The sequence below is a fragment of the Pseudorasbora parva genome, chromosome 19, assembly GCF_024679245.1.
Source record: "Pseudorasbora parva isolate DD20220531a chromosome 19, ASM2467924v1, whole genome shotgun sequence".
NCBI classification, from domain to species: Eukaryota; Metazoa; Chordata; class Actinopteri; order Cypriniformes; family Gobionidae; genus Pseudorasbora; species Pseudorasbora parva.
Genome location: NC_090190.1, coordinates 13,260,339 through 13,270,728, shown reverse-complemented (window position 1 = coordinate 13,270,728; position 10,390 = coordinate 13,260,339). Strand labels below are relative to the sequence as shown.

Sequence of the window (10,390 nt, the reverse complement as noted above, 5' to 3'; positions counted from 1 at the left end):
ACGAAACTCCGAAATCTTAAACCTCTAAATCGCAAAGTTAGATTTTTAATACAGTGCAGTTTCGGAATAAATTGTCAACATTGGTTCTGAAAGAGATCATACTGCGGCACCAGTTACTTTTTAAAGTGTCGGGCTGTAATCCTACATATATTTTAAAAAGGAAAGGAGGACAATATTTTATTTATTTATTTTTAATAAATGTTCAATGCGGCTCAGTCAGTGTAGGAGCGCTCCCTGATGGAGACAGACAGTCATTGCAATGGATCGCAGCTCGGTGTTCTTCAGTTGATTACTCTTCCTGCTGATGCAACCCTACCGCATTACAAAGCAGTATTTTGAAATAATTAAAACACCGCAGTATTACATATTTAGTTATATATACACGATATATGCCACATTTATGTATCCAAATAATTGTATTTAAATTACTGATAATGTTAACTTTAATTCATTCACATGTCTGATGGGGCCTTTATTATGAAATACATGATGAAATCTTGTTTCAACCGGAAGAGCCTGTCACCGGCACACGTTTCTCAGCGACCACCGGTGAGCTGTTTTATTTTATATCTATATAGCTTTTGTCATCTATTATTCACTGACATTACACGATAATGTTAAATGTATGCCGATGTATTGGCTGTAGTGTTTTTATCATTCCTCGAAATGGATATTACGTTAAACAGCTCATCCTCAGCGATTCATTCACAGCGGACGTTAAAGCCAGGGCTCTATAAATATAATTTTTGACATATTTTTGGCTACCACCAGAATCACAAGTAGATTCATCTTCGTTGTTGAACTATAAGCATGTCTTTTAATTTCCACAGAAGCAGCAGACATCATGGGAGAGCAGCTGAGTCCTGATGAGAAGTTCCAGCTCATCACCAGGAACCTTCAGGTAAAAACAGTAGAGCAGCAACGTTATCTGGACACATATTTGCCAAACATATTTGACATTTACATCATGACATATAGAAATAATTTCAAGGTATTTCTGTTATTGCTTTGAAGAGACTGAGATTGAAGACATTTGTATGCACCATCAGTAATAACCTGTAGAAAAAAGTAAAACCAATGAATAACAATATATGTAAAAATGTAATGTAATAGGACAATAAAAAAAAAAAAAAACATAAACTTGATAAAACCAATATAATTAATTTTAATTCAATTTATCTTTGTATTACTTGTATTATTTTCCGCATTTACTTTAAAATTTATTTTTTAAACTTTTTGACTGTTAATTATTTGTTTGTTTATTTCAGGGCTCGACATTAATCCTGTTAACGTTAACTTTGGACAAGTAAATCTGTCATTCACAAAAATTTGCTTGTCCAGAATTTGTGTGTATGTTTGTGTGTTATAAATATAATTTATTCTGAAGCAATATTCTCACCAGTGTTCAATCAGCTTTGACGTTTTAAATCTGCATATTTGTGATATTACCTTTTATAAAAGGTGCTTCAGCTTTAATTGTTAAATTTGATCAATAAATAAGTAAGAATAAGGCAAATTAATGTGTTAATAAATAAAAATAGAAATAAATACACATGGGAATAAATATATATAAAATAAATGAACACATAAATACATATAAAAATGATCTTAAAAGACAAATAAGTACAGAAAATAAAAAGTTATGCAAAAAAAAAAACATTATTACTATTGTATTTGTTTCATTCATTCATCCATTAATTCATAACGGTTCTTCCACTGTTGTTTCCACAGGAGGTTCTTGGTGAGGAGAGGTTGAAGGAGATCCTGAAGGAAAGAGAATTGAAAGTTTACTGGGGAACAGCAACCACAGGCAAACCCCACGTGGCTTACTTTGTCCCCATGTCAAAGATCGCCGACTTCCTAAAGGCGGGCTGCGAGGTTTGACTTTGGCGTCCTGTATTGGTTGTCAGCATAAGCACTTATCTCTGGTGTGTTGGATCGGTGTGTATACCTTTTTGTGTTTCTGTTCTATAGGTGACCATCCTCTTTGCTGATCTCCATGCCTACCTGGACAACATGAAGGCTCCCTGGGAGCTGCTGGAGCTCAGGGTGAAGTATTATGAGCAGATCATTAAGGCCATGTTGGAGAGCATTGGGGTTCCTCTTGACAAACTCAAATTTGTTAAAGGCACAGACTTTCAGCTCAGCAGGTAACTGCTCTTCATTTAAATACTGTATTTCAGAGACTTGCATTGGATAACAATCAATCAAGAACTTGATTTTTATATATACAATAAATGCCAAAAGTTTGGACACGTTACAATTTGTAATGTTTTTGAAAGAAGTTTATTCTGCTCATCAAGCCTGCATTTATTTGATCAAAAATACAGAACAATTTTTAATATTGTGATATATTATTACAATTTAAAATAATTGGTTTTCAATTTATTATACTTTAAAAGATCATTTATTTCTGTGATGCAAAGCTGAATTTTCATGATTATTCCTCCAGTCTTCAGTGTCACATGATCCTTCAGAAATCATTCTAATATGATGATTCATTTTCAAAGTTGGAAACAGTTCTGCTGTTTCATTTTTTCATAAACTGTGATACTTTTTCATAATACTTTGATGAATAAAAAGTAAAAAAAAAAAGAAAAAAGAAAGAAAGAAAGAAGCAAATGTTTTAAAAATAGAAATCTTTTGTACAATATACACTACTGGTCAGTAATTTGGGGTCTTTTTTTTTTTTTTTAAATAAATCAATAATTTTATTCAGCAAGGATGTGTTAAATAATTATAGTAAATGAGATTTATATTATTTATTGTTTTTATTTTGAATAAATGCAGTTCATTTGATAGTGATGGCGAAGTGAAGCTTTTTTGAACCAGTGAAGCTTTCAGCACAGTTGAATCAGAAAAAGGTTCATTACTCGAAACTTTTCAAATCAGAGCTCGATGAGGTCCTCTTCTGTTGAAAGTGAGGGAAAGCGCTGTGTCGCAAAATGTTTTGAAACCATTGTCTTATAAGTAAAAAACAAAAACAAATGTATGAATAGATGTATAAATGAATTAATCAATATGTAAAATACATGACAACAATGTGTTCCACTGCATACTCCTAAAATCAAAATTTTGTAAAACTTGATACAGAATAAAGCAAGTACACACACACACACACACACTCAATAAACTAGCACAATACAAGTTCTAACCACCTGTGTCGCGCTTTTTGAATCTGAGTACGAAGCAGTCACGTGGGCGTGTGTGAACCGAAGCTTCGGACGTCGTAGGTCACGTGATTTTGATAAAACGAATCAAGCATCGATACAAAGCTTCACTGAAAATCGTTTCATTTTTTTGACACAAGCTTCGGAGCTTTGGTATCACTGTTAACATCACTATCTTTTGAAACTTTTATTCATCAAATATATTAGGCAGCAGAATTATTTCCAACACTCATAATAAGTCAGAATATTAGAATGATTTCTGAAGGATCATGTGATAGACTGGATGTCACATGAAGACTGGAGTAACGATCCTGAAAATTCAGCTTTGCATCACAGAAATAAATGATCATTTAAAGTATAATAAATTGAAAACCAAATATTTTAAATTGTATTAATATATCACAATATTAAAAAAAAAATCTGTATTTTTTATCAAATAAATTCAGGCTTGATGAGCAGAAGAAACTTCTTTCAAAAACATTACAAATAGTAATGTGTCCAAACTTTTGGCCTGTACTGTATTTCTGAGCATTGTACAGGGAAATGTTTTTTTACAGGTCCTGATTGAATATAAAGAAAGCAAATGCAAATTCCAAAGTCTTTGTATGGTTGATCTGTTATAGAGAGTACACTCTAGATGTTTACCGGCTGTCCTCCATGGTCACTGAACATGATGCAAAGAAAGCTGGTGCTGAGGTGGTCAAACAGGTTGAGCATCCTCTTCTGAGTGGTCTGCTGTATCCTGGACTACAGGTATGCAGAATATCTTTTGCTACGATTTTTTCAAATACATACAGTAAATACATTTATATATATTTTTTTAATGTTTTGTTCTTTTGAACTTTCTGTTCTTTCTGTTAATCAAAGAATCCTTTAAAAATGTATCAGTTGCTGGATCCCAATTTGCCTACTTAATAATGCGACCTAAAAAGTATGTACTATTTTTGTGAAGAAAAAGTACATACATTTGAGTGTGGAGCAGAACAGTATGCACGCTTTGGGACATACTACAGCTCTGTTGCTTAGTTACATGGATCCTGTTACTGTTTAAACTTCCCTGTCAATCATCTTGTCACAGTTCAAATCCTCCACACTCAGTGAAATTTATTACTTTTTGAACATTTGAATTTACATTTGAATTAATTTCTACCATATCGGAGAGAAATGTAGTAGCACGTTGATCTGCCCGTCATGGGTCTTTCATGCGGATCCTTTCCTCATGTGTTTGCAATTTCAATTTGATGCATTTAAGTGTTAATGACCAAATGTATATAATGTCGATAACATTGAATAAATATATTTTCGTCACGTTAGATACTGGTTATTAATCACTCAAACCCCTTTATCGAAACCTCTCGACTTATTTTTGGACTCGCACATCTGCGATGTTTGTCGTTTTTTTTCCTTTGTTGTTTGTAGTTCTAATTGAATCCTCGTTTAATTCGCAATCGGTTGTTGGCAAAATTAGCCGTGTGTGTGTCGATCTGCACTTCAAATTCTAAAATAGTAAACCATCCGGGTTAGACTGGGTAAACCCAGCCTGATCTGCAGGCGATTTGATTTCGCCCGGCAACTCAGTCTTCTACTGCTTCTGTTACACTTTTGCGGGAACCAATCACAGACTGGCTTATCCACCTGGTGTGCTATTGGCGGGTTTAACACGATGACGGATAGAGAAGCAATGGGTCGTTGCTCGTTGATCACGCCTCTTGTGGTCTGATTGGTTGAAGGACTATCCAATTGCGTAGAGTCATTTTAATTATGCTCGTTGATCACGCCTCTTGTGGTCTGATTGGTTGAAGGACTATCCAATTGCGTAGAGTCATTTTAATTATGCTCGTTGATCACGCCTCTTGTTCAGTAGAAAATACAGAACAGACTCCCAGACCAATGTTCATTCTTAAATTGAGCTTGGTCTTGGGATAGCCAGAAAACATCTGGGTATCTTTGGAATATTCTTATTAACATACTACGATTTAGGATGTATTAATTCTATTTTTGAACACTATCTAGGAAAATAGAGTTTCACACGAAGAAAAAATGCATCACATTCAACACTCAAAAGAAATTAAGCTAAAGATGTAACTGTTGAACATTATTAAGAAATATTTCTTGAGCAGCAAATCAGCATTAGCCTGACAAACCAGACCCACATCCAGATGTTTGGTCTGGAAACTCACCATTGACAGGGCTCAATCCGAGGGGCGGGATAAACGGTTGTCTTTCAAACTCCCTCTGCACGCGATAGGATAGCGCTACAACCAACCAGAGCAACGAAGGTGAAACAGAGCTAGTTGACAGATTAAACATTCGCCGTATCCGGTCGGCTAAACTCCGAACACATCTTCCCTTTTTAAGAATGACTTCAGTGCCGTTCTTTGTTCTTTTCTCAGAAAAGCTTAACTCCAAGTCTTCCAGAGTCACGGTCAAAGCTGATTCGAAAGACCGCCGTTCGCCAGTTTCTGTGTTTATTAGAAGCACGCAAACGCAACTCGGCCGTCGTCATTATGGCCCCGCCCACTGACTCTATACACTATGTGATTGGCGTGACAAGAGTTTGGCGTTTACCAGAAGGGTATTGAGAGTTGCTAGACGACACTCGCGGGCAGATTAGATTTGCTGCCGCTAGGGTGCGTCTAGATTTTTTAGGCTAAATCAGCATATTAGAATGGTTTCTGAAGGATCATGTGACAATTTACATTTACATCTGTAAGTTTGTAATCGATTAAAATAAAAATAAAAAACATTAAAAGTGTAATAATCCTTCTCAATATTTAGTGTTTTTGATCATATAAATGTATTCAGTATATTTTTTTTCTACCTACAAAACCTACATTTTGTAAAGAGTGGATGATCTTTTGGTTTTCTGGTTTGCTGCATATTCCAGACACTGATTTTTTTTTGGTTTTGTTTTTTCAGGCACTGGATGAGGAGTACTTAAAAGTAGATGCTCAGTTCGGGGGTGTGGATCAGAGGAAGATCTTCACATTAGCAGAGAAGGTACATCTGATGTTTTTAAACTTTGTTAGCACTACTTCCAATACACTAGGAAATAGTGAAATATTCTTCTTCTTCAGTACCTGCCCTCTCTTGGGTACACCAAACGTATCCACATGATGAACCCAATGGTGCCTGGACTGACAGGGGGCAAGATGAGCTCCTCTGAGGAGGTATGCCACCATTTACAACTCTGAAGATTCATGTAATCAAATCATCTGATTCATTTGACTGGATGGGATAGCGGCTTATGCTGTTCAATTCAAGGTGTTGGATTGATGGACTAGGATTCAACATTTTCAAACTTTCATGTCTGATATCAGGAATCCAAGATCGACCTGTTGGATAAGAACCAAGAGGTGAAGAAGAAGCTAAAGAAGGCATTCTGTGAGCCTGGAAATATTGAGAATAATGGTGTTCTATCCTTCGTGAAGCACGTGCTTTTCCCGCTCCATTCAGGTGAGCTCAGACACACACACAAAATATTTTGAAAATGTAAACATATAATTAAGTACTCAATGATGTGTCCCTTTTTCAGAGTTTGTTATTAAAAGAGATCCAAAGTGGGGAGGTGACAAAGTCTACACAGATTTTGAGGAAGTGGAGAAGGACTTTGCTGCAGAGGTATCTGAACCGTGCTTATATTTACTACTTAAAGGGATAGTTCACCCAAAAATGAAAGTGTCATCATTTACCCAACCTCAAGTTGTTCCAAACCGGTATGAATTCCTTTCTTCTGCTTCAAATCTTCAAATTATCCTCTTCTGTGTTCAGAAGAATAAAGGAATTCATACAGGTTTAGAACGACTTGAGTAAGTAAATGACTGAAGCTTTATTTTTACCCTCGAAAGGGAGTTCACCCAAAAATGAAATTTATGTCTTTAATAACTCACCCTAATGTCATTCACACCCTTAAGACCTCATTTTCAGAACACAGTTTAAGATATTTTGTATTTAGTCCCAAGAGTGTATGAAATTGTATGCACACTATACTGTCCATGTCCAGAAAGGGAATAAAAACATCATCACAGTAGTCCATATGTGACATCAGTTGGTTAGAATCTCTTGAAGTATCGAAAATACATTTTGGTCCCAAAATAGCAACAACTATGACTTTATTCATCATTGTCTTCTCTTCCGCGTTTGTTTTCAAACCTTAAATAAAGATTCAAGCGGTTGTGAATCAGTTAATTGATTCAGGATTCGGATCGCATGTCAAACTACTGAAATCACGTGACACTGGCGATCAGAATCATGAATCAATATGCTTGAATAAATCTTTATTTGAGGATTAAACACAAACACAGAAGAGAAGACAATGCTGAAATAAGTCATCGTTTTTGTTATTTTTGGACCAAAATGTATTTTCGATGCTTCAAGAGATTCTAATTAACCAACTGATGCCACATATGGACTGCTGTGATGATGTTTTTATTCCCTTTCTGGACATGGACAGTAAAGTGTGCATACAATTTCATACGCTCTTGGACTAAACATAAAATTTCTTAAAGTGAGTTCTGAAGATGAATGGAGGTCTTCTGGGTGTGAAACAACATTAGGGTGAGTCCTTAATGACAGAAATGTCATTTTTGGGTGAACAAACCTTTTATTGAACAAATAACACGTGTACATAAATTCATATGTTGACCCCTGCACTGCTTGTACCTGCAGCAAATCCATCCTGGTGACCTGAAGGCTTCAGTAGAGTTGGCTCTCAACAAGCTGTTGGACCCCATCAGGAAGAAGTTTGAAACCCCAGAGTTGAGGAAATTGACAACATCAGCTTACCCAGAGCCCTCTAAAAACAGTGAGTGAAAATATGCACTGTCTAAAAGCATTTTGGACACAATCATTGACCCTTGTGATCCCATTTAACAATAAAATACTAATTGGTGCTTCTTCAAGGTCTAGAATGAGTTTTAGGAAAAGGTTCGATTGTCATTGTTTCACAGAAGGAGGAGCGAAGGGCAACCCTAAACAAACCGCAGATGAAGAAGAGGTCATCCCATCCAGATTGGACATCAGAGTAGGCAAAGTCGTCAGTGTAGAAAAGGTAGTGACGGCCAGCAATAATTTTACAATTTGTTTTTCCAACAAGAGAATGTTTAAATAAGCTTTTTTTCTTTATTTGTTAGCATCCAGACGCAGACTCGCTATATTTAGAGAAGATCGACGTGGGGGAGGAACAGCCACGGACTGTAGTGAGTGGACTGGTGGCCTACATCTCCCAGGAGCAGCTTCAGGACCGTCTTGTAGTGTTGCTATGCAACCTAAAGCCCCAGAAAATGAGAGGGATTGAATCCCAAGCCATGCTGCTCTGTGCTTCAATGTTAGTAGGACCGACACACTCTAATTCAACTATTTCATTCAATCAAGATTTTCTTATAGTAAAAGTCATCTTGTGTTGATCTTTCTGAATGTGATGGCCTTCAGTGAGGGAGAGCCCAGGAGAGTGGAGCCTTTAGATCCCCCGGAAGGATCAGCACCAGGAGACCGTGTTTTTGTAGAAGGTTACGAGTCAGGCAAACCAGATGATGAATTGAAACCAAAGAAAAAGGTGTTTGAGAAGTTACAGGTATGTTAATTTTATATTTCTGTACTTGAATGAAAAATCAGTTATTAATTACTACCCCTCATGTTGTTCCAAACTTTTCAGACATTTATTCATTTTCTTTACACAAATGAAGATATTTTTGGGGAAATCTAAGGACTCCGACCCCTACATAGACAGCAATTTAATTAACACTTTCATGGCCCAGAAAGGTAGTAAAAACATCCTTAAAATAGTCCATATGACTCCAGTGGTTCAACCTTAATTTAATGAAGCAACGAGAATATTTTTTGTGTGCAAAAACAAACACAAATAATGACTTTATTCAACAATTTCGTTCTGGCCTGTGCCAGTCTCCTACGCAGTTTTCGTTGTAAATACAGTGCAGCTCCTGCGTCGTCATAACACACATTATATATATTATATCAGCTGCCGTAAACTCGAAAGCGCTGCGCTCTCAAATGGAAACTGCGTAGGAGACTGGCACAGGCTAGAACGAAATTGTTATATAAAGTATATATTTTTGTTTTGTTTTCTCGAAGGTTGAACCACTGAAGTCACGTGGACCATTTTAACAAAAAAAGTTCAATTGGCCTTGAAAAATGCTATCTATGGAAGGGGCCGAGAGCTCTCGGATTTCATCAAAAATATCTTAATGTGTGTTAAGTGTGTTCCGTATTACAGGTTTGGAATGACAAAGTTGAGTAATGACAGAATTTTTATTTTTGGGTGAACTATCCCTTTAAACAATCATATTATGGTATCACTCTCTTATTCTTGGTTTTATGTTTATTTGTCTGATCTCTTCAGGTGGATCTGAAGATCTCAGGCGAGTATGTTGCACAATGGAAAGAGCAAAATCTGATGACCAAACTAGGACAGATCACTTGTAAAACACTAAAAGGTGGAAATATTAGCTAGACCGTCTTCACCATTTTTATCATACTCTTCAAAGCTTGAGTTTCCATGACAACCCAATATCCCCATGACAATTACACAGTGTCGGGTATTACTCATCATAGCCATCGAAAACCGCTAAATGACTGATGGAAAAGCAAATGGCTTACAGTGTCATTATTAATTTTTTACTGTCTCATTTAGCCATGTCAACCTGTAAATTATATAATAGCATACGGTTACTGCAGCAGAATACATATGGGTATCGTCTGTGCTTTACATTGCGTGTATTGCTGTCCAAGATGTTTTACACATTAAGTACTGCAGTAAATAATATCATCCTCGTATGTTTGAATTTCAAATGAAGAATCTTGCAGGAGTTCATTTGTTGTCACTCTCAGGATTTATGGAAAACGATCACTGCTCAATGATCAGTTTACAGTCGGACAATTTTTAAACTATTTAACCATCAACGGAAACGGTTCAGACACGAACAATCTCTATACATAATAAACTGTTATGGGTTAATATTTTAGGATCAGTTTAGCTTGGTTCACAGGGAAACGCCTCAAATTTCATGCACTGTAACATTTAAAACTCATTGAAATAAACAAAAGATGATTCATAAAAATGTGTCTTTATGGAAATAATGGAAATGTCTTCAAATGTACCTATTGTAATGTAGTTTTGTCATGTTCTACTGAAAAGAGGTATCTAAATATATAACTCTGAGAACGAAAGTTTGGGGGGGAAGACACCATAATAAAGATAATGG

General features: G+C 36.1%; 1 protein-coding gene across 1 annotated transcript; it reads left to right on the top strand.

Moving 5' to 3' along the window:
* The first annotated feature begins 474 nt into the window (after positions 1–474).
* yars1 (tyrosyl-tRNA synthetase 1) lies at positions 475–10,248 on the top strand. The gene is made up of 14 exons (XM_067425203.1): positions 475–549; positions 831–901; positions 1,732–1,878; positions 1,975–2,150; positions 3,794–3,923; positions 6,090–6,170; positions 6,248–6,340; positions 6,491–6,626; positions 6,706–6,791; positions 7,839–7,974; positions 8,120–8,220; positions 8,303–8,496; positions 8,601–8,742; positions 9,529–10,248. The coding sequence occupies exons 2-14, from the start codon at positions 845–847 to the stop codon at positions 9,637–9,639; spliced, it is 1,590 nt and encodes a 529-aa protein (XP_067281304.1). The 5' UTR covers positions 475–549; positions 831–844; the 3' UTR covers positions 9,640–10,248.
* Positions 10,249–10,390: the final 142 nt, after the last annotated feature.